Raw genomic sequence first — 25,257 nt, forward strand, 5'->3', positions numbered from 1 at the left:
GAGGACATACAATCAATCAATAAGTACATGAAAAAATTCTCACCATCGCTAGCAGTCAGAGAAATGCAAATCAAAACTACCCTAAGATACCATCTCACTCCAGTAAGATTGGCAGCCATTAGGAAGTCAAACAACAATAAGTGCTGGAGAGGATGCGGGGAAAAGGGCACTCTTGTTCATTGCTGGTGGGACTGCAAATTGGTGCAGCCAATTTGGAAAGCAGTATGGAGATTTCTTGGAAAGCTGGGAATGGAACCACCATTTGACCCAGCTGTTCCCCTTCTCGGTCTATTCCCTAAAGACCTAATAAGAGCATGCTACAGGGACACTGCTACATCGATGTTCATAGCAGCTCAATTCACGATAGCAAGACTGTGGAATCAGCCTAGATGCCCTTCAATAGATGAATTGATAAAAAAATGTGGCATTTATACACTATGGAGTATTACTCTGCATTAAAAAATGACAAAATCATAGAATTTGGAGGGAAATGGATGGCATTAGAGCAGATTATGCTAAGTGAAGCTAGTCAATCTTTAAAAAACAAATACCAAATGACTCCTTTGATATAAGGGGAGTAAACAAGGACAGGGTAGGGACGAAGAGCTTGAGAAGAAGATTTACATTAAACAGGGATGAGAGGTGGGAGGGAAAGGGAGTGAGAAGGGAAACCGCATGGAAATGGAAGGCGATCCTCAGGGTTATACAAAATGACATATAAGAGGAAAGGAGGGGTAAGACAAGATAATACAAATGGAAGAAATGATTTACAGTAGAAGGGGTAGAGAGAGAAAAGGGGAGGGGAGGGGAGGGGAGGGGGGATAGTAGAGAATAGGAAAGACAGCAGAATACATCAGACACTAGAAAGGCAATATGTCAATCAATAGAAGGGTTTCTGATGTGATACAGCAATCTGTATACGGGGTAAAAGTGGGAGTTCATAACCCACTTGAATCAAACCATGTAATATGATGTATTAAGAACTATGTAATGTTTTGAAGGACCAATAATAAAATTTAAAAAAAATTTAAATTTAAAAAAAAATTTTATCAATGACAGAGTGATAGGGATAGGTTCTAGAAAGTTTTAGAAGAACCAGTTTTAAATATCAGCATCACATATGTGATGTCATCTGAGGTTAAAAACATCCTTTTATTTAATTTTCTTTTTATGGGCAGCACAACACTGGCCATATTTCTTTCCTTCATGCTCCATGTATATTTTGCCTACAGTATTTGAAAAAGTAGTATTTTACCACCATTCAACAATTAGAAGATTTCACATAAAGATAATGATTTGGGGATTTACTTGAAAAATCCAGTGCTTGAATGAAACACTCCCCACATTCTGAAAGGAAACTAGTTGGAACTGGACAGAGGCTGCCCCTTTAGGCTGCCCCTGGCCATCTGGCCCAGACCCCATCTTCCCGGTCCCAATAGAGATGAGAGGTTTTTATTCCTGCTTTATAGAAAGAAACAAAATATTTTGGCCTAAATAAAATATACTTAAAACATATTTGTGGTAGAAAAAGATGTCACATTTTATTAGAAGAAATACAAAATTTCTTTCACTTAAATTGCTCATTCAAATTCCAGAAAAGCCTGTTGAGATGTAAGCTGACACTTGGTAATTTACCCAGAATTATGGTTAGTAAGTAGCAGTTCCCAAACTCAAACTTAAGGCACTGGCATCAAATTCCTTGAAATTTCTCATGCATTTAGTGTTAACAGTTATTAGCATGGTATCAAGAATGATTTAGTGAGATCCTTCCCATTCTGAGTGCTCACTCTAAAACAAAAGACAAGTAAGAAAATACCCACAGAAGGGACTGTGGTGGAGAGCAGTTTTTCCTCTGAGGTTGATTCATTAACAAGACCAGAAAAGAGTCAAAAAACACTGGAGGTAGTGGAAGATGAAAGTACTTGTTATATTCAACTTTGCATCACTATGACTGAAAGACCCAAAGGGAACAACTTAGAGAAGGAAAAAATTTACCTGTGGCTCATGGTTTCAGAGGTCTCAAACCAGAGGTGGCTGACTCCATAGCTTTGGGCCTGAAGTAAGGCAGAAAGTCATGGCCAAAGGGTGTGGCAGAGGAAAGCAGCTCAGGACTTGATAGCCAGGGAGCAAAGAGAGAGCTCCATTCACCGGGGACAAAATATAAACCCCAAAGACCTTCCCCTAGTGACCTACTTGTTACAGTCACACCCTACCTGCCTACAGTTACCACTCAGTTAATCCATATCAGTGGAGTAACTCATATGATTAGGTTACAATTCTCATAATCTGATCATTTCACCTCTGAAAATGCTTGCATTATCTCATGTGTGAGCTTTTGGGAGACATCTTCATCTAAACTATAAGCATATTTGAAGAAAGGAAATGAAAAATTAGCCAAATATTGTCACCAATAGCTCAGCCCAAACTTCAGATAATGATATCTTGTCTCATGTAATCCTTGTCATGTTCTTTTTCTTCTTTCTTTCTGTTCCTCCTTTCTCTTCCTTCTTCCTTTCCTTCTACAAACATTTATTTATTGCTTTCTTTGTCCTGAGCACTGGGAATTCAGAGACTAATGATTTTGATTCCTGATTATAATATCTCAGTGAATGCTCTGGAAATTTTATAATAACGAAGGTGTCACTAGTAATAGAGAATTTGAAACCATGGAAAAGCATCTACCTTAATTAGAAACCACCAATTTTATAATTGGAAAATTTTCTGACTTTGTTTAAATTTATCTTGTTGTAACATAGATGCCAATAATCCCAAGTCTCACCTCTTCTAAAGCATAATCACCATTGTTGGCTCACCTTGTTCCCCAGGTTGCTTTTCCATGACTTCAGTTGTCAAAACTGTCATCTGCCTTTGTACTGTTTTGCCATCTTTTCACTGTGTACCTGTTGTACTCCAGCCTTATTTCCTTATCCTCTATTGACGTGGTCCTCTTAAGTCATTAATAATCATCTAATGGCCCAATCAATGCTCTTTTCTCAGTGCCATCCCATTATATGCTTCTTTGTGGCAGCCAACACTGTGAATGATTCCTTACCACTGAAATGTTCCCCAGAGGATCATTACCCTTCAATTTCACCATCTACATTTTTGTCCCCATCATCCCCTAAATAAATGTTTTCCCAAAGTTCTTTCCTGAGTCTTCCTTTCATATTCCAATTCGCCTCTTGGTGATTCATTCTTTTCTCACAGTTTCAAATTCTTCTAGAAAAAATGACCAAAAAGCCATAGGGATACCTTTGGAATGAGGGACACTTCAAATTTGGGTCCCAGTTCTAGCATTTTTCTATCATTATAATCTAGAACAATTTAAACTCACTGATTCCCAGTTTCCTTGGCTGAAATATGGGGATAATAATAACTGCCCTAAAATTTTACAATAAGTAGTGAATGAAATATAATATGTGTTTAGCATCTAGTAACCATTTAGTATTGGAGTAGGGTATTTTCTCTTTCTAAAATATGCATGATACTTTCAGCATTTTTCATCTTACGAAAAGATGAAAAAAAATGGGAAGACAAATCTTGATAATATAATTTTGCAGAGCATTTAGAGAAAAACATTTCTACTGTGAGTTGGAGATGTGTTTAAAAAACATGAGACTTTATAATTACCTAAATTGGCTGACAGATAGAACATAGAAAAATCTAGTCAACATGTTGTAACGACTAGCTACTGCACGGTATCTATTCTAACTCTTTTCCTTTTACTGGTGGCTTGTCCCCTATATAGAAACTATGTTTCACTAATATCCTTTGCAATTACTTGTAGCCATGTGAAATGACAATGGAATGTGTTTGCACCAGTGCAATGCAAAAAGAAGTGAGTGTCTTTTCAGGTTTTAGCTGCAAAACATTGGGTATATGCTTGCATGTTCTTTCTTCACCTTTCCCCTGGAATATGGACATGGCCATGACCTCAGCTTGACCTATGCAGGGATGGATGGCACTCCAATAGATCCAAAGCTATATGAGAAAAAGAACTGGAGTCTTGAATGACCATTTGGGCACAATCTATTTCATTCATGTTGACACTATGCTTTGACATATACATGAATATTGACTTTATTTAAGTCAGTGTATTTTGGAGATTCATGGTTATATAGAAGCTTAACCACCTAATAGTCCTGTTTGTCCATACTAGTTCACTTAAAGAGCAGAAATCAGTTATTCTGCTTTTATAGCCAAATATAAAATGGTGAATAATATATTCTATTATATTTGATATACTAACTCCTTTATACACAACTTTTGCTGGCAGGCCACTGGGAACTAAAACACAATGAGGACTAAGCTAGTTGAGGAGATTCCAAAGAGCAGGTACTTATTATTGACTGATGCATAAACTAGATAGAAGACATTAGTTATCATGTTGTGAAAACCAAAAGGTTGACTTGGATCATTGCCAAGAAGAAAATCTTCCCACTTCTTCATATGAGCAATATTACCCTTAGGCAGAGTAAAGGATTTTCTCAAGAAGCAATTTTGATAAGCTTAAATTTTCGGAGAACCACACATTAGATGACACATAGCTCTGTACCACAGTATGTGGAAAATTGGAATTGGAATCTAATTTGGAGGACCTTTGAGCAAGATCAACACTTCTGTCATAAAAATAAGTTTAATCGGACCTTCTAGCTTTTCACATTTGAATAAAGTTGCCTCCCAATGAGCCTGTTAATGAGAGATGAGTGAAGAATTCAGCCCTACATAAATAAACAAGAAACATATTGAAAGGAATGGTTTACTGTAATTGAACTAGATCAGGACAAGAAGCTGTTTTCCTAAAGGGCCAGATACTAAATATTTCAGACTTTGCAGTCCTCACGATCTATGTTGAAACTACTCAATTTGCCATTGTAGTAATTAACGAGCAATCAATGATTACCAAATAAGCATGGCTGCTTCCAACCAAATTCTATTATGGACACTGAGATTTGGTTTTCAAATGACACAAATTATTATTTTTCCCCCTAATAACTATTTAAAAACATAAAAAACCTTCTTAGCTCACATGCTATACAAAAACAGTTGATGAACCAGATTTTGTCCAACATGCCAAATTTGACTCATAGACCATGGCTTGCTGACCTCTGATCTAGATAAAAAAGATCTAGAGGACATAATTGACATTGAGAATAGTCTCTCTAAAACTGATCCAAGAGCACTTTAAGAGCATAATCTAATTGCTATTGCAAGAGAACTTTGATCTAGCCCATCTGTTCTGGACAGGAGGTTTGTACCCCTCTACAATTCATATGTTGAATTCCTGTCTCTCGGCATAGCTATATGTGTGATGGGACTTCTAAAGAAGTAAGTAAAGCTAATTGAGATCATGCAGGAGTGGCCCTGACTTGATATGTCTAAGTGTTCTTATAAGTGACACCAGAGAACTCACCGTCTCTTTCTCTCTTTCTCTTCCTCCGTACATAAAGGAAATGTCATATGAGGACTCAGCAAGAAGGCAGCTATCTACAAGCCAGGGGAAGAGCCCTCACCAGAAAACCAAATTTACCAGCTATTTCATCATAGACCTCCAGTCTCCAGACTGTGAGAAATAAGTTTCTGTTGTCCAGGTCACTCCGTTTGTAATATTTTGTTATGGCAGTCCGATCAGACAAATATACTATCTAACAACTGTTTAAATTTTTGGGAAATCCATTACAAAGGAGAAGTACTTATTCTATATTTGAGAATTTGCTCCAGCTAAGACCACATTCCTAATCACCACCAAGAATGGCATTTTAGAGTAAGATCATGTCCATTAGTTATAACTTTCTTACCTGATATTCTACTGACCAATATTTATCAGATCACTGTATGTGGTCCACGAAATATGGACTATACCTAGAGCATTAGAATGTCCAAGAAAATGTTTTCTATTAAACATGTATTTAAATAATCTAATAAGACATTCCCTTTCCTTCCTATTACTTCAAATGCAAGCTAGTATTCATGCTTCAATTTCCAATTATATACCTCTTCAATTTCCAATTATATAACTCTAGTTACCCTTTAATTTAGAAGTTCACCTAGTTGTCACAAAAACAATTCAAATTCAAGAAGGCTCAAGTGAAACAGGTTCCAAAACCTCCATCCCATGATTACTCCCATATTTTCTATCTTATTTAATGTCATTCACCCAGAAACCCAGAACAAAAATCTGAGCATACCTGCGTCTCTTCCTTGTGCTGGTCTAAATTCTCATAGGTCATTTAAGGTCATAAGTTCTTTTCATGTAGTGGGTCCACCAACCCCTAAAGACTTGGAGCCTCCCCTAAATGGGAAAAGTAGAAATATTAGAGATAGGCAATTGTTCTTTAATACCTTAGTCCAAAAATAACATGAAATGATCACATGACTTTATCCTGATGCAAGGGGCTCAGAATGTATTATAGCTATTTGACAAAATGAGAAAACCATTAGGATTGATGAATTCTAGGAACCTTTGCCAATAGTTTTATCCTCTGTCATATATAATATGTATTTTGTTTATGCTATTAGTGGTGATGTACTTCTCTATTTTTTCCAAGTCTTTCAGCTTTATGTATAGTAAAGACTTTAATGTACTGTTCCTTTTATTGCCTATCTCACCTGTCATTTTCAACATTTGTTGTAAAAATCATCATTATTTTTGTTGTTATATAATATACAGCTATTTGCTCAAAATGGCTTTAGTACTTACCATTAATTCTTTAACTTCCCCAATCTTAAGTTCTGGATCTTGATACATCTTTTTGCTCTTTTAAGGATGTTATTTGAAAGTTTCATCATGAAAGTTAAAAAGATTAGTTGTATATTCTGTTAACTTTTGCCTATACAAGGAAATATTACTGTCATCTTTGCACATTCTCTTAATGTTTGCATCTATTAAGAAAACTTTCAGGTTGTTTTGCATATAACCAATTAGATGTGCCTGAAATTCGGAGATTAAAATATTTTTCTTCAAAACTTGTTGAAATTGTTCCATTGTCCTTCAACATTTGATGTTCCAAAAGAGAAGTTGAGGCTTATCTAGTTTTTGTGTTCTTTGTGGATTATCCTTAATTTTCAGTTTTCCTTTGAAATGTCACAGTATTCCATAGTGTGTATACATGTGGATACATTGCCATCATTTTAGGCAAAACTATATCACTCTATTCAGTTTGCATGCATATGTCTTCATTGTGGGTAAGGTTTAATGGAATGTTTTATATCCATGAATATTTATTACATTTATTTTTCAAGTTAGATTTTTCCATTCTCTGTTCTCAGTGTCTATAATTTTGACTTTGATTGACTTCATAATCATTTCCTATTCATTTTTTATATTATGCATTTTCAACTCTGCTAGTTATTACTTTTGATGTAGATTTTAATTCTACCATTGCTTTTTATGGTTTCTTGATTTCCATTCTTATAAAGTAGATCCTTTCAGGTCTCCATCTTCATGTCTCTATCTTTATGATTCTCTGTTTTTATGAAACACCTGTTTCACAGAGGCATCCTTTTCATAAAAGCTTGTGGGTTTTGTTATTTTGAGGGAATACCATACAAGTGTTTTACAAAACCTCCATTCCCTTCTCATAGAAAAAAGGGGATATACTAGCAGATCATTAGGGATTATTTTGAAAACTTATATCCAATAAATTGGAAAACCTAGAAATGGGTACATTTCTAGAAAAATATGGTCTCCTAAAACTGAATCAAGAGGACATAGAAAACCTAAACAGATCAATATCTTGTAATGAGATATAAGCAGTAATAAAAAGCCTTCTAACAACAACAACAACAACAAAGCACAGGACCAGATGGATTCTCAGCTGAATTCTACCAAACCCATAAAGAAGAACTATTGCCAATACTCCTCAAATTATTTAATGAAACAGAAAGAGATGGAACATTCCCAAATTCATTCTTGAAGCCAGTATCACACTCATTCAAAAACCAGATAAGGAAACATAGAGGATAAAATTAGAGACCAACATTCCTGATGAACTTAGAAGCAAAAATATTTAATATTAAAAAATCGTGTTCAACAACAAATTAAGAAGGTGGTACACCATAACCAGATTTTATTCCAGAAATGCAAGGATGGTTTAATATATACAAATCAATAAATATAATTCATCATATTAACAGAATTAAGGACAAATCACCTAGTAATCACAATAGATGCAGATAAAGCCTTCTACAAAATTCAGCACCCATTAATGATTAAAACACTGAAGAATCAGGAATAGAAGAATAACTCAATATAATAAAGGCCATTTATGAGAAACCCAAAGCCAACTTCATAGTAAATGGGGGAAAACTGAAGCATTTCCTTTAAAATTTGGGAAAAGACAAGGATTTCCACTGTCTCTACTCCTATTTAATTTAGTGCTAGAAATTCTAGTCCAAGCAATTGGGCAAGAGAAGGAAATAAAAGGAATAAAAGTATGAAAGGCAGAATTTGAATTATTCCTCTTTGCATATATTATGTTTCTACACAGAGAAGATCCACAAAACTCCACCAAAAAAACTGCTAAAGCTAACAAACAAGTTTGGCAAAATATCAGGTTAGAAAATCAACATACAAAAATAGATAACTTCCTACATACCAATCATGAATTTTCTGAGAATAAAATCAAGAAAACAATTCCATTCATGAAGCCTCAAAACTAAAATAAAATACCTAGGAATAAATCTAACCAAGGATACACAAAGCCTATATGATGAAAACTACAGAACATTGAAAAAGAAATTAAGGCAAATCTCAGAAGATGGAAAGACCTCCCATGTTAATGAATAGGCAGAATTAATATTAGTAAAATGGCTGTACTATCAAAAGCCATATACAAATTCAATGCAATCCCCATGAAAACGCCAATGACATTCTTCCCAGAACTGGAAAAAAAAAATAGTCCTATAATTTATATGGAAGAATAAAACACCCAAAATAACTAAGCCAAAAAAGCAATTCTGGAGGCATCACAATACATAACTTCAAATTATACTTCAGAGCTACAATAACAAAAACTGCATGATACTGGCATTTAAAAAGACACATGGACCAACGGTACAGAATAGAAGATGAGACAACCCATATGAAGAAAGTTATCTGAATCTTGACAGAGGTACCAAAAATATACATTGAAGAAAAGACAGTGCTCGGAAAACTGGTTATCAATGTTTAGAAGAATGAAAATATACCCTATTTCTCCCACTGCACAAATCAACTTAAAATGGATCAAACATCAAGGTATTAGACAAGAAACTATGCAACTCCTAGAAGAAAACAGGATCAACACTCGAGCCTTTAGGCACAGGCAACCACTTTCTCAATAGGACCCCTATAGCCCAGGAAATAATGCCAAGAATTAATAAATGAAATGGCATTAAATTAAAAACTTCTGCACATTAAAGGAAACAATGTAAATTGTAAAAACTCAGAATGGGAGAAAAATATTTGCCTCTCTGACATTAATCTCTGACAGACGATTAATATCTAGAATACATAAAGAGCTCAAAAAACTTTACAGCAGAAAATAAAATTAGTAAATAGACAAATGAACTAAATAGACACTTATCAAAAGGAGAAATACAAATGGTCAACAATTACATGAAAAAATGTTCAACATAATTAACATTTAGGGAAATACTAATCAAAACTACACTGAGATTTCATCTTACACCAGTCATCAAAAACAAAAATAGTAATAAATCCTGGAGAGGACATGAAGAAAAATGAACACGTTTACACTCTTGGTGGGATCATAAATTAGTACAACCTCTATGGAAATCAGTAGGGAGGCTCCTCAAAAGACTATGCATCGAACCACCAAATGACCCAGTTATACCACTTCTTAGTATTGACCATGAAGAATTAAAGGCATCTTTCTACAGTGATGCATGCATACCCATGTTTATAGCAGCACAATTCACAATAGCTAAATTATGGAACCAGCCTCCGTGCCCATCAATAGATGAATTAATAAGGAAATCATGCAATATATTCACGATGGAATTTATTCAGCATAAATAAAAATTGGGGCTGGGGTTTTGGCTCAGTGGTAGAGCGCTTGCCTAGTGCATGTGAGGCACTGGGTTTGATCCTCAGCACCAACTAAAAGTGAAATAAAGATATTGTGTCCACCTACAACTAAAAAATAAATATATTTTTTAAATGAAATAATTGCATTTGCAGAAAAATGGAACATGTTAAGCAAACTAAATAAAACTCAGAAGATTAAAGGTTGTATATTTTCTCCCAGATGAGGAAGCTAAAAAGGAAAACAAAGATGGGGGTGGATCTCTTAAAAAATCAAAGAGAGATCAGTAGAGGAAAAAGACCAAGGGATGGGGTATGGGGAGGAAGGGAGGAAATGCTGGAGAGTGATATTGGCCAAATTATATGGTTATAGTTTATGCATGCACAAATATGTAACAACAAAACCCATCAATTATGGAATTATAGTGCATCAATTAAAAATGTGAGAAAAGAAAAAGGGGATATATGTGGAAAGAAATTCTGTCTTTGAAGGTTATAGACAGTATTTGCCTTATGCAATGAATGTTTTAAAAAAGGAGAAATGCATTCAGATCCAGTTTTCTCAATAGGAAAGGTAAAATTTACTTGCCTCCTCATCCTAGCTATTTCAGTTTTAATAGCCTTCCTCTCTGAGACATAAATTCAAGGTCAGTAGACTTTAATTTTGTGCTGGTCTATTGAACTAAGGATATCCTCTGCTTCTCAAACAGTTCAATGGTAAGAGCTTTCTGAAATTTAAAGACCTTATTTGAACACTAAGTATACTTCTATGTGCACACGCCCAGAACTTCTCATGTGATGATCAGGAATATAAAGATCTACATATTTAAGTTTTTCTGTGATTTGGACTCTGAACATTAAAGTCTACATGAATGAAGAAAGAGGAGTGTTGAAGCAGATATTGGCAAAAAACAGGACAGGGCAGAAATATGGCACTTGTCCAAAGATGTAGCCTTTTTCTGGTCACAAGAGCCTCTGTTGTATGCAGTGAGACAAAGACAGTAGAACAGAACGACCATCTTTTCCTATCTTCTTCAGGACAACAGAATCTGTTCTGCTTTAAAGGGGCTGACATATGGTACGTAGCTAAGAATGGGCATTTAATGGGATTTCATCCAGGCTTTAATGTATGCTCATTGCCTCATCTTGACCTTGAACTTGTGGTGATAGTACCAATGTATTTAGTAATGTCTATCTAACTATAGTAATTGAACTTGATAGAAGAAGTATCAGGCATATTTAATAATCCAAATAAAATCCATTTATGTTTATTAGTAGAGTTTAAAAGCACTTCATTGATATTATATCTTAGGGCTTGACTTTCTAATCAACCCACTCAAACTAAAATGCAACATAAATTTCAAAACTAGTTCACTTTCTATTAAAAGACACCAGCCAAAAATGAATGTGTAATAATATCGTAAGCCAGTGAAGGAAGGAATTTTGCACTCACAATATGTGTGGTTTTCCAGCCCTTGACTGATACTGTTATTTAGGAAAATATTAAAGTGTAGCAATAGGTATTCCTGCCAATGAGTAATAACACACTCACTATTAAACTTGTTTACATTTTTTTTTGTCATCAGAGAAAGGAGACATCTCAATCCCCCCAGTTGTCCAAGTTAGCAGTGAAAGGTCTACTTACATAAAGTCTTCTGATTATACTGACTTGTCACCTTTTTAAATATTGCTAGAGATAAAGTGAAAGTAGTAGTGTGCTTAGGAAAAATAGAAATTTAGTGTTATTTTTTATGCAATACTGCCAAGATCTTAATGTAAAAGTGTACTTAAAATCTTAGAGTTCCCAAAGCTCTGTTACTTCATTAAGATCTCACATATGAGAGATCACACTTAATAATCTTAGAAATGCCAACTTTCCCTCTTGATCCTTGATCCTTGGACTAGTTCTTGACCTGGTTTGGATACCTAATCTGACTTGTAATTTCAGGAGGCTTGTAAACCAAGACTTCATCCCCACCCTAACAAAATCAAGGTAACAGTTTCCTGATTAAGGTCCTTAAAATAATATCAATGCAAATAAAGTAATATACTACTTATACTAAAGCATATGACATATGTATATGTCTAATATATATATATATATATATATATATATATATATATATCTGTGTGTGTATATATATATATGTATGTATGTCTAGCACACATCTAGTATGTTACATATACTAGAGCATATGACCCTTCTTATGGTCTCTTTGAGAATGATAAGAGGCAGGTAACAAAATGCAGAGCTTAGGACAAAAAACAGAGAAACTGGGTGGAAGAAGAGAAAAAAAATGGTTTTTTTAAAGATAAGAGTGGAGAAATTGGGTTATATCTCTGGGACAGATAGTGGTTGATTTTGGCATGTTTTTAGAGTTTGCCTACACCATAGAAACTCATGGAGAAAAGTAGGAAAAAAGGCTGAGAACCTTGATTAAAAATTTGATCATCATCTTAGGATCCTACTGAGCCAGCCATTTCAGAAAGCATGCCATACACCACTGCTGCATTGGCAGTGTACATAAAATGATATCTCTGTAAGTGTATTTCTAGGTATCATTTAGCAATTTTATTAACAGGTTGAAAAATGCCTTCAGGATCTATGTCAGGAAATGTCCACATTTGTCTTAGCATAAAATTCTCTGAGGAATTATGCTACTTAAAATAGAAGTTGTTGCATGTATTGTATATATTTTTATTTTATTTTATTTGGCTTCATCAGTTATATCAAAGTTTTGAAAATAATTTAAATAATTACAAATAGCAAAATTAAAATCTTTAAAGTAAATTTAAAAATTTATAGTCCTACATCTGATTCTATGCAATTAATTATGACATAAGGAAAAAGGTAAAAAGTGTTAAAAAAAAATCTAACTCCACCAGCACCATTATGAAGAAGTTTCCAGAATCTTCTCCAAAGCAAAGTTCCCACAAGCTTTCTTTTCTAGAAATAGCTATTATCTATTTCCACTAAGACCTTTCAGATTTGCCATATTTATGGTGCTCTGCACTTATTGTTAACAGCTTTTCAAGACCTACAAGGAGATGTTGAATATTATACACTGTTTTGGAGTTCTTCTACCTCAAATGAATCTCTGAAAATTCTCCCAGATGCCCACTCTCATGTCATTGGACACTTAAATCCCAACACAGAGTATGGGATTTTTATCTCTGTCTTCAATGGAGTCCACAGCATCAATAGCACAGTACAGCATGTGACCACTGGCGATGGGGGTGAGTGCAGATTCTTATGGGATACTCGGCTACAGAGATTCAAATTAAATTGATTGATTTTTGCTGAGGTTGATATCAGTCATCACTCCATTATAAAATTTCCGGTGTTGGAAGAGAGGAGGTCGGGGCTAAAATACTTAAGTGCTTGCTGTCATCAAGTGGTAGATCAATAAGTGGTCCCATTGAAATGGCAGCACAAGTCTCTAATAATGGTATATTAGCCCTGTTTGCTCCTGTTCTTTTCCTTGTATGCTTAGTTTGGAGCTGAGTTCACATCAATAAATGGTGACATTTAGGAACAGTTTTTTGGTTTGTTTTTTTTTATAATTTGCTCTCAGAAGTAATATACTTTTCAAACAGCAGCCAAGCACAGTGAGGACCTTCTCTGAGTCACCAACAATGGAAGTTCAGCCATGGAGAAAAATTGCCTATGACTCATTTCTAAGCCAGTTAGCAAGGGGGAGGAAGAAAGGGAAGCAACTTGTGAATCTGAAATGTATTTGGAATGGTCTTTCTAATCCTTTTGGCTTTATAAAGTCTCATTATAAACATTATAATATCATTACCTCCCAAGCAAGTGTTCCAGGTCATTAGCAGAGCTCTTTAAGTGTGGAACCCATTTCCCTTTGTGATGCCAAAGGTCAGCACCTTTTGTTTATAAAATAGGATGAATCACAAGGACAATTTTTCAACTAGTTAAGATGGGTTCTTATGATAAAAATAGGTCTTTGCATAGTTATTTCTGACATGCTTGAATAATTGTGTAATTTAACGCTAAGCAAGATTTTTTTCCTAATGTTAGATTTCATCATTACCTATGGTAATCAACATTCAAAATCATTTACATAATGACAATATTGCATTATTGCTTCATATTGCTTGAGTTACAAGCTAGTAACATCAAATGATTTTTCACGTTCCACCAGCCCTCGATGTATTTGAGTTTTATTTTTTGCTTAAGGAGCAAATTTTCCTTTCTTCCTTCCCCATCCCCCATCCAGGAGGTATGGAGTGAAGGGATGGAAAAAAGACAAATAATAGATATGTGTTAGTGGTGCAGATGGGTGAAGAATTTGTCATCATATCCCACTGGTCACATAGTATTAAAGATTAACACTATGCTGGTGATATCAAGCATTTTTTCCACCAATTCTTATGGTTTCTAACTGAGAGTATAATAAGCCAATTTACAGAGGGCTACAGACTGTGATAACTTCATCAGAGGAGAGCCCTTTGCTAAACCCAAATACTAATCTGCATTTAGTTTAACAAGTGCTTTTTCAGAGACAGCTGGAGTTTATTCAGTTTCTTCCTTTAATTCTAGAGCCTCAGGGCATGCTTCCTCCAGAGGTTGACATCATCAACCGTACAGCAGTCCGTGTCATCTGGACGTCTCCTTCAAACCCAAATGGCGCTGTCACTGAGTATTCTGTCTGTGTAAATAATAAGCTCTACAAGACTGGAATGAACGTGCCTGGGTCGTTTATTCTGAGAGACCTGTCTCCCTTCACTATCTATGACATTCAGGTTAGAACATTGTTTTTTTGATGGTTAAGCTTATGGATATGTTAAATAAAACATGTTGCGCTATGTCACTAAGTGGATATTTTCTGTCTTGGTAACAGATTATTTATTTGGTGGGAGAGGGGAGAGGGAATAAGGAAATTGATCAAAATTAAATCTGTTTGCTGTGGGCCAACGTGAGTCTCTGGAGAAAGAGGATAATAATAAGTTGGAAAACAAGGGTGATGAGGATGGTGATGGAATTTCTCAACGACAAAATGGAGCTAATCACATACTCTTAATAAATTTTGTCAACTGCCTTTTTCCTCAGTTTTTTATTGACATCAAAGCAGAATCAGCCTGTGAATGGGGAGATGTTCTTTCTAATTCCCATTTTTTGCTATTTACTAATTTAACATCTTCAGGGAAGTTACATAACTCATTTGCGTCCATTTTCCCTTTGTAAGGGCAGTGGACTAGATGACTCCAAACAGTCTACCCATCCTTAGCATTCTTGATTCAGAATGCAAGAGGAAAATCTAAATAAAAATGCCACGGACAAAAAGATATTGAAGGATTTCATCTGAGGATGAAAGAAATATATCAATTCATCATTTGACAAATGTTCAATGACCCCCATCTAGGTGAGAGCAGTTGTATTTAAACTTTTTGCCCTAGGAACTCTTTGAGAATCTTATGAAGTCAATGCAGTCTGCCCTAGAAAAATATTTATATACCTATGTGACAAAATTTAGCATGAAATTTCAGAGAGTGCACCTGAAGTCTAGCTCATAGGCCATTTCAGGGTCTTTGACTTTAAAAGTAGAAAAAAATATAGGGAATCCTAAGGCATATAAAAATAGACCTTTCCCTTAAGAAATTGAAAATCTTGTTAGATGTCAAGTTTTAAGAGATAAAAATAAATGCCACATGCGCAAATGAGTGAAGAAAATATTATTTCAGGAAGTCAAAGCTTATAAAGAAAATATAAAATTTGGTAAATTCTTAAAATCTATACTGGACACTAGTTTTAAAAAATAAATGAATAAATAGAAGAGCAGTATTATAGAGGGAGGAGAATAAGAGAAGGGAGGAGGGGAGCCAAAGAGGAAGAACTGGGAATTAAAACAGCCAAATATTTTCCATGCATGTATCATTATGTCAAAATGAACTCCACTGGTACTTATAGCTAGAATGCACTAATAAAATCATTTTAAAAAAAACCCTATGCTGGAAAAAGCCCATCTTTGTACTGGCTCATGTTTGGCTGATTTTTTAATTGAGAGCAGAATTGTGTTGCCTTGTAGCTATTCCAGTCACAGTCTTTTGTATTTTCATGTACCTCTCCTCCCTCTTACTACTTATATTCCTTTGTGTTACTCATTTTTGATAAACCCCATTTCTAATCTTTAGTTATTCCACCCTCCTCAGTTTTTATTCAAATTAGGTGGCAGAATTAAAGGGGTGAATGATGATTTTCTGCTGTGATTAAGGTAAAAAGGACCATTGCAGCCGGAACAAATGGATATAAAATAGCTCAGCCATATTGGAAGTCTTCTCCAGGCTTCATTTTTCTTCCATTAGACATTAGCATTTAGGCTATTTGTTGTAAAGTGTCAAGGCTTCCAGAGGATATCATCATTACACTACTGGGTTATAGATCTAGAGAGCAGGATGCAGTGATAACCTATTATGCTTGCAAACTGTCACCTGAGCATCTTCCATTCCTTGACTGGATGCTGAGTAGATTAATAAGTCTTTACTTTTCTGAATGGTTAGAACCAGAGCTAAGCATCACCATTCTAATCACTACATCAATTGTGCTGAACCCAGTTCTGCGCTGTAGTTGGAGGTTATCCGACTGGAGTCAATTAACATCACAAATGAATGTTTACAAAACCCTAAAGGCCATAGAGAACTAAGAGATTTTTATGAAATGAAAGTACCTGGATTCAGTCCACTGTCAATCCCATATTTTGAACATGGTTGAATCTATCTTTTTTCTAAACTATTTTTGCAGATTGAAGTTTGTACAAAATACGCTTGTGTGAAAAGCAATGGAACTCAAATCACCACAGTGGAAGATACTCCAAGTGATATGCCAACACCTGTAATTCATCACATCACTTCAAGGTACCAAAATTTTTATTAGTTAATCTGAAGAACTCTAATCATTAAAAAATGGAAAAAAATTAAAGTTAACATTTAAGCCATGACAGTCTCCCTTAAAATTGCTATAAATATGTGTATTTATCAAATTTTATATCATTTCACTTATGTTCATCTTTATTTGACATCCAATAACATTGAAACTGACTTCCCTGATACCACTTCCCTCATTTAACAATCTATGAGCAAATACTTAAATGCACAAAAGTCTCCTTATTTAAATAGGTTCTTCAGTGAATATTTATGTGAAGCCAAATAAGATTTTAAATGAAATAATTACTACCACCTTGATCTCTTTTGAAAAAGCTTGAGTCACATATATCAGATTGTCCTGAAGCTAGACATATTTGTGAAATAAATAGAGCACACTGTTTTTGGATAACCATTACAAACTGTATCAGATTCTGGGAAGAATCTATTTTTGTGTATTCTTTTGGTGCTGAGAAATGACTATAGTTTGAAAGTGAGTCTCTTCACAATACATCATTAAAAGTAATAAGATTTAATGATTTCCAAAGCCAAAGGTGATCATGGTTCATCTCTTGATATCAAGTTGAAGCTAGAGAAACAGCATGCACTTGTACCCACACATACACATACATACAGTGACTGAAATAATCATCCATTGTGTAATGTTTCAATTCTGAAGGATTATTTTCTAACAGATTGAAATTACTGGGTCTTTTTCTAAGTCACTGCAAATACTGGAAAACACAAGTAACTGGATTCTTACCTCTTTTTGGTAAAAATTTTATCTTGTTATCTTCAGTATATTTTCTATCAAATACATGATAGATGCTGATCTAGATTTTGACATGCTAGTTAGTTAATAATTCCCTTCATAATTTTTACTCAGGTATCCATGGGATTGCCTCTCATGCAGGAAGGAAGTAGTTAAGTTAAATGAGCACCAGAGACCATTATTTATTACTTAATTAAACATATTTATGGCTCTAATATAAAAGGTAAAAGTAACACAAAAAAAGAATATGGCATGATTCTAAATTTGTAAAGTTCTAGTCCACTATGGGACACACTTCCCTAAATAAATGTTTATAAAACAATGCAAATAACACCATGAGAGAGGTTGGCAATATATAAGAAGAGCATAAAGAGGAAAATTCCAAATCCTACCCAGGTTATCAGTGGCATCCTGGAAGATGTGGCATCCTGGAAGATGTGACATTTGAGTTCTGTCTAGAAAAATTCAAGGAAGAATTACAGTTAGGTGGGTGGATATTGTCAAATTCTTGTCTGCTAGCATCCCCTGATTCAAACCCAGGTGAATGACATAAAGGGGTATGTCTTAAATTACATATTTATGTGGAGCTAAAAATAGTCTCTAAGCTTTATGAGAAACTGAACAAATGTGTCTGTGTCTCTAGGGTGCTTTTTCCTTTAAGATGATTCTTTTAGGTGATAACGAAGGAAAAACACTTTTGTTGTGGTTAAAAATTGATTACACCCAAATACATTAAATTAATGGCAAGACCATTTAAAAGAACATTGTGCAACAAGAGCAAGGACAGCGAAAGAAGCATCAACAAGAGATTTCCATACCATTTTGAAATCAGTGTCTCTAAGGGAGAGGCAAATGATAAAGTACACTGAAGAAGTTTACAACCAAAGTATAATGGTTGGGACAGGAAAGAACCTAATTTTCCTGCAGAAACTCTTAAGTGGCTGAGCACATAGAGACTTTAAGGATTTTGAAGAGGCATGGAGTGGGTAAGGTTCTAACCTGAAATCAGGAGATTAGATAAAAGCCTTAAGGAAAAAAGGGCAAGAAGCAACCCTGGTCTCTTATCACTACACATGCATCCCCTTGTCCATTTCTTTTCACCTGCATGGCAAAGTCCCTCCACCGGACGAGAAGACATTTATTCTTCAGAGAAACTTAACAATGGCAGTAAGAACTAGGGATATAAGGCACAGGGAATCTGAGATGAAGGATAGAGATAAAAGCAAAGAGAAAGCAGGACTAACATGGATGGTGGAGCACTTGACTACTTTTCCCAGCTCTGCTCTCAAAAGCAAGTGTTCAGCCATAAATGCCTCCTTACTGGAACCTGAACATTCTTCTTTAGATAGAACAAATGACTCAAATTAAAATATTTCCAGTTACTAGTAGTTAGAGATCCTCTAAGGATATAAAAGCTGTTCACCCACTGGACATCCAGTGGGGAAGTATGTCAATCAATGAGTCTCACTTGTCTGTAAAGTTAGTCATCTTATTTTGATGCATTACTCCTAAAAATAACTAGGTCAAAATAAAGAAATGATTTAAAAGACCCAGAAACAATATGTATGAGAAAAAAATAGAACCTCAAAGAAAAAAAAAGAAGAAGGAAATCCTCTATCCATGCAACAAAACAGGATACTTTTCTAAAAAGGAATAATCAAAGTTGGAAGGATGGGGGTGAGCTTCATGGATATTAGAAATATGAAAACTGGATTGAAAGTTTGGATGAAATTTTGAGAGATTGTCTCTGAAAGTGCAATTGAAAACAAGGAAATTTAAAAAAGAAAATTAAAAACCACCTGGGAAATCTAGCACTTGAAAAATAAGATTGCAGAAAAAGGAAACAAAAGAAAAGATAATCAAAGAAAGATGCTAAGAAAATATCCCAGAACCAAAATCACTGATGTATAGATTAAAAGATGCCCAAAATGACAATACTGAATGACTGAAAAATAATTGTGTATAAAGGGATTTTATCAGGAATTTGCTCAATACCAAGTTTTAAAAACACCTTCAAAAAACTTCCAGGAAGAAAATACAGATTAGATACATATGAATTGGGAATTTGACTCTAGTCATCAGATTTTAAACAGCAGTATTCACTGGTAAAGGATAATATAGTGCCTTCAAAATTTCTAGTTTAAAAAACTGTTCATTTACCAATATCTCCCCATGTTCTTCTTAGATTTTTTATATAGCAATGTGATTATAGTTAATGATAATATGTCATAATATTGAAAGCTATGGAGAGTACCTGTCAAGTCCCCTCATCATAAAAATGAGAACTATGTTAGGTGCATCAGCTGACTAGCTAGATTTAACTACTCCACAATGTATATATACTTCAGCACATTCTAGAAAAAAAAATAGAACCTCAAAGAAAAAAAAACCACACAAGGTTATATGTCAAATTTTTAAAAATTAAAAATGAATTTTAAAAGATGTTCTCAACTTAATATGCCATAGTCAACCAAATGTCAATGAAATATGAGTTTTGAGTATAAACAGTTTAAGATAGACAAAGAGAAAAAAATATAGATTCTATTAAAAACTGACAAGTATGTGAAGAAAGCAGCCTATTTATGATAACAATTTAAAAACTTCTGAAAAGATTCTGGTTTCCTGAACTTGTTTATTTATTCTCTTAGATTGCAAAAGTATTTTTTTTTAGTTAACTCCCAGTAAAATTAATTCTTACTGCTCCACAGTTCTAAGAGTTTTGACAAATACATAGAGTATGGAAACACCACCCTAATCAAAATATTAACCAGTTCCACAATGTCAAAATATTCCCTCATGGTGTCCTCTTACTGCCAACTCCTCTGCCATCCTTTCCCAAACTAAGCGAATGCTGCTCTGTTCTAATTTCCACAATTTTGCCTTTCCATATTGTAATATATATAAATAGCAGTTTATGTCTGGGTTCTTTAACTTAGCGTAATGCATGGAAGATTCATTTCTCATATTACAGTTGTTACTTTTCACTGTGAAGTATATTCTATTATATGAAAGCACCATAATTTGTTCATAGTTTGGAGTAGATTTCTGCTTTTCATGACTACAAATAAAATAACCATAAACATTTATATACAGGCTTTTGTGTAAACTTACATTTTCATTCATTTCACTTAGGTAAGAGTTAGATTTCTGAGACATAAGAAACTGCCAACTGATTTATAAAATAGCTGTAATATCTTGTGTTTCTTTTTAGAGTTATATGACAGTTTGAGTAGTTCCATGTTTTTGCTAAAGCTTGATGTTATACTGGGTATTCTTTTTTTAACATCTATTTTAACAGATATTTAGTTCTACATTATCTTGGTTTAAATTTATGTTTCCCTCATGACGAATAATATCTTTGCATGTATTATTTGGCATTGGTCTTCCCAATATGGCAAACTGCCTCTTCATATCTTTTGCCAGTTTGTTCATTAGATTCATTGTTTTCTTATTGTCGGGTTTTAAAACATATGATTTGGATTTGATTTTTATCATATAATGTACAAATATTTTTCTTGAGTATGTGGCTTGTTTTTTTAATTCACTTAAATGTATCATTTGCTTAAATTTTTTTTTAATTTTCAGAGTCTGATTTGTCATTGTTTTTCTTTTATGGTTTATACATTTGATATATCAAAGAAATACTTCCTTGACTCAAAGTTTGGAAACATTTTCTCCTATACTTTTGTCTAGAACTTTTATGTGTTTACATTTTCAATTAATAGCTACAAATAATTTCATGTTAATTCATTTTGTGTTAATATTCAAATTGAGGTCTGAATATTCAGTTGTTCTAACACAATTGGTTAGAAATATCCTTTTCTCCACTGAATATTTTGGAGCTTTCTTAAATATAAACTTAAACACATTTTGTTGCTCATATATGGACTCATTTCTATTCAATTGATCAGTATATATATATCTATTTACCAATGTTTTACAATCTTGATTATTATAGCTTTATAATATGAGTATTCCAACAATGACTTTCTCAAAAATTTTTTTGGCTTTTCTCATTATTTTGTCTTTCCATATAAATTTTGCAAAGATCTTATTGATATGTAAAATACAACCTTTCTGTTATTTTAATTAGGATCAGATTGAATCTGTAGATCAATTGGATGAGAATGTACATCACAACAGAATCAAATGTTCCAAGTCATGAGCAAGGTTTATTATTCATTTAATTGGTTATTCTTTCATTTATTTGAAAAATATTTTATAGAATTAATTATAAAGATAATACACATATTTTATTAGATTTGTACCTAACTATTATCTTTTGGGGTACCGCTATTGATTTTTTTTTCCGTATTTTTATTGGTGCACTATAATTGTACACAATGTATTCATACATGCACACAATATAACAATATAATTTGGTCAATATTATTCATGCTTTTTAAAAACAAATTAAAATCCAATTGTTCATTGTTAGTGTATAGAAACACAATTGATTTTGGTATTCAGAAACCTTGCTAAACTTATTCTGAGTCTTATGAGTTTTATCATAGCTAACATAGATCTTCAATAAAAAGAAACTTTTATTTCTTCTTTTCAATCTGTGTGCCTTTTATTTCTTCTTCCTGGCATATTGCACCATCTAGTTCAGCAAGGTGATAGAAGCATATCCTTGACTTGTTACCAATCATTGAAAGCAAGTTTTCAATCTTTTGCCATTAAACATGATGTTAACTATGCATCTTGGGAGATGTCTTTCATCAGTTTGAAGAATTAACCTTTTATTTTTAATTTGCTGAAAGTTTTTATTATGGATATGGAATTTTGTCAAATGATTTTTTTACACTTTTTAAATTCATTGGATGGTTAATTATATTGATTGGTTTGCAAATAATTAATCTATAGTCTATGTATAAACCCCACTTGGTTGTGACATATTTTCCTTTTTGCATACTGATAGATGCAATTTACTCTTATCTTCTTTATACTCATGAAACACATCGGACTGTGTCTTTTTTCTTTCTCTATTTTGGGAATCATGGTGATTTTTTCCCCATAAAATGAATTGAGAAATATTCCTTTCTCATATTTTGTAGAAGAGATTATCTTTAAAAAGTTATTATTTATTTCTTAAGTGTTGATAGAACTTACCAGTGAAATTTACTTTTTTATGAAGTTTTCCTTGGAAAAAGATTTTGAACTCAGAATTCAGTTTTCTTAATAATTTAAAATGATTCAGGGGCTGGGGATGTGGCTCAAGCAGTAGCACGCTCGCCTGGCATGTGTGCAGCCCAGGTTCGATCCTCAGCACCACATACAAAAACAAAGATGTTGTATCCACCAATAATTAAAAAATAAATATTAAAAAAATTCTCTTTCTCTCTCTCTTTCTCTCTCTCTCTCTCTCTCTCTCTCTCTCTCTCTTTAAAAAAAAATTTAAAAAAATAAAATGATTCAGGCTATTTTTGTTCAAGTAAAGTTTGTTATCATGTATGTACAAAGAATTGACTATTTTCACCAAATTTGTCAAATATGTGGGCAGAAAGTAGTGATTTGCTTATTTGTTTAAGATGGGCCCTTGCTATGTTGCCCAGGTTGGCCTTGAACTCATGTTCCTCCTGCCTTGGCTTGCAGAGTTGCTGGGATTATAGGCACGTGCCACCATGCCCAGCTCAGACAGTTGTCTGTAGAGTCTGATTTGATTTGCACATTTTTATTTTCAATATTGGTAACAAGTGTCCTTTCTTGCTTGGTCACCCAAGAGTTTGATCAATTGTGTAGATCCTTTCAGAAAAACATGTTGGTTTTATTGATTTTCTACATTTTCTATTTGCCATCTCATTAATTTCTGTTCTGCTTTTTATTGTTTCCTTCCTTGTTCTTGCTTTGTTGTTCTTTCTCTAGTTTCTTGATGAGAAAAGGTTAGGTTATTGATTTGAGATTTTTTTTTCTCCTCTGCTCCTCCTTTTCATACTCCTTTTCTTCCTTCTCCTCCTTTTTATTTTTTTACTATCTAGACATACTGCTATGAATTTTCCTCTAAAGCCCTACTTCTGTTTGACTCACACAATTTTTTGGAATGCTGAATTCTCATCTCATTTATCTAGATTATTTGTAGTTTCCCATAAACCTTCCTGAGCTATAGATTATTTGAAAAGAGATTATTTATTTTCAAGCATTTTGCATTTTCCAGATATTTCTGAATGGATTTCTAATCATAATTCTCTTATGGCTGAAAACATAATTTTGTGACTTCAATTCTTTTAAATTAACTAAGATTTGTTTCATGACACAGAATATGATCTCTTTTGGTAAGTGTCCATTGCACACTTGAGGAGAATGTGTATTAAGTTTTTGTCAGTTTTATAAATGCAAGTTGAATGAGTGTAACATTCAGATCATCAGCACATAGACTGATTTTCCTCTGGTTGTTCTGTCCATTATTGTAAGAGGAGATTTGAAATTTTCAAATTTAATTGTGGATTTATTTGTTTCTTCTTCAGATGTAATTTTTGATTCATGTATTTTAATGTTTTATCGTTGGTTATATGCACATTGAGGCTTATTTTCTTGCTCAACTGACCTTTTAAATTTTTTGTGTTCTCTTTTTTCTTCATGATTTCCTTGTTCTTAAATCTATTTTGTCAGATAATAATATAATCTCTCCAGACTTTTTTGATTAGTGTAATTTTAGGTGATTTAGAATTATTTTCTGGACATTTTGAATATTAGGTTGTAATAATTTGAGTCCTATTACAATCGTCTGAAGAATGTTGGTTTTTATGTTTTGGGTTTTTTTTTTTTTTTTCTAAAGCAGGTGATCAACTGGTTAGCTTCACACTACAAATTCTGTCTTGCTTTGTCAGTAGCTAAAACAATCAATTCGTTTTCTAAAATCTGTTCTGTGCTACTTTACATCTGTCCCAAGCATGCTTTTTCTCAGTGAATTATTTGAGATTTAGTTGGAGAATTGTACAAAAGTTCAGAATTCATTATTTTGCTACACCCTTTGAATATGCTATGCAATGGGCAACTATAAATATGCCGCTTAACGTTGATTCGGTGCTTGTATTGATTCACTGATAGACTGAGGAAATCTTCTAGCTTTCTCTGAGATTTCTTCCTCACTTTATACTTATGTTAGATTTCTTTTCCTAAAAGGTTGGCTAAAATGATAGTTTCTCTTGGAAGTTGGGATGTCCTCCTGCCTCACAGTTTGCAGAAGTGGAACTGCTCTTTGGGTCAATCAGGTGATAGGAAAATAGAAAAAAATGTAACAGAGTCTTACTCCCCACCCACCCATATTCTTTGCCCCTCAAGGGCCCTTTTTATGGTTCCTCTGAATTAAAATAAATGAGTTTCCTTGAGATTTTGGATTTCTGTTTGGCCACAACTACCATAGCGCTCCTCCTTCACTGGAATTATTCTCAGGGCTGGACCCAAGGAGGTGGGGGGGGGCAGGCAAAACAAAATGGGAATTTCCCCTACACTCTCTGGCTTGCAACGTTTTTTTTTGTTCCAGGTACTCTGGTCAGAAAGATTGACTTTCTTTAAGATTTCACTTGCCCAGTTCACAGTTTGATAACAGAGAGAAAAAAATGGGAAAATTATTCCGTAA

The 25,257-nt window shown here is 33.9% G+C and overlaps 1 protein-coding gene across 1 annotated transcript in view; it reads left to right on the plus strand.

The window, feature by feature from the left end:
- Ush2a (usherin) overlaps positions 1-25,257 on the plus strand; it is a 748,724-nt gene that overhangs the window by 522,781 nt on the left and 200,686 nt on the right. The window contains exons 44-46 of the mRNA XM_026388000.2: positions 13,055-13,264; positions 14,589-14,791; positions 16,788-16,900. Coding sequence (XP_026243785.2) covers positions 13,055-13,264; positions 14,589-14,791; positions 16,788-16,900 — 526 coding nt within the window. The remainder of the gene's footprint in view (positions 1-13,054; positions 13,265-14,588; positions 14,792-16,787; positions 16,901-25,257) is intronic.

This window comes from Urocitellus parryii, chromosome 9 (assembly GCF_045843805.1).
Source record: "Urocitellus parryii isolate mUroPar1 chromosome 9, mUroPar1.hap1, whole genome shotgun sequence".
Taxonomy (NCBI): domain Eukaryota; kingdom Metazoa; phylum Chordata; class Mammalia; order Rodentia; family Sciuridae; genus Urocitellus; species Urocitellus parryii.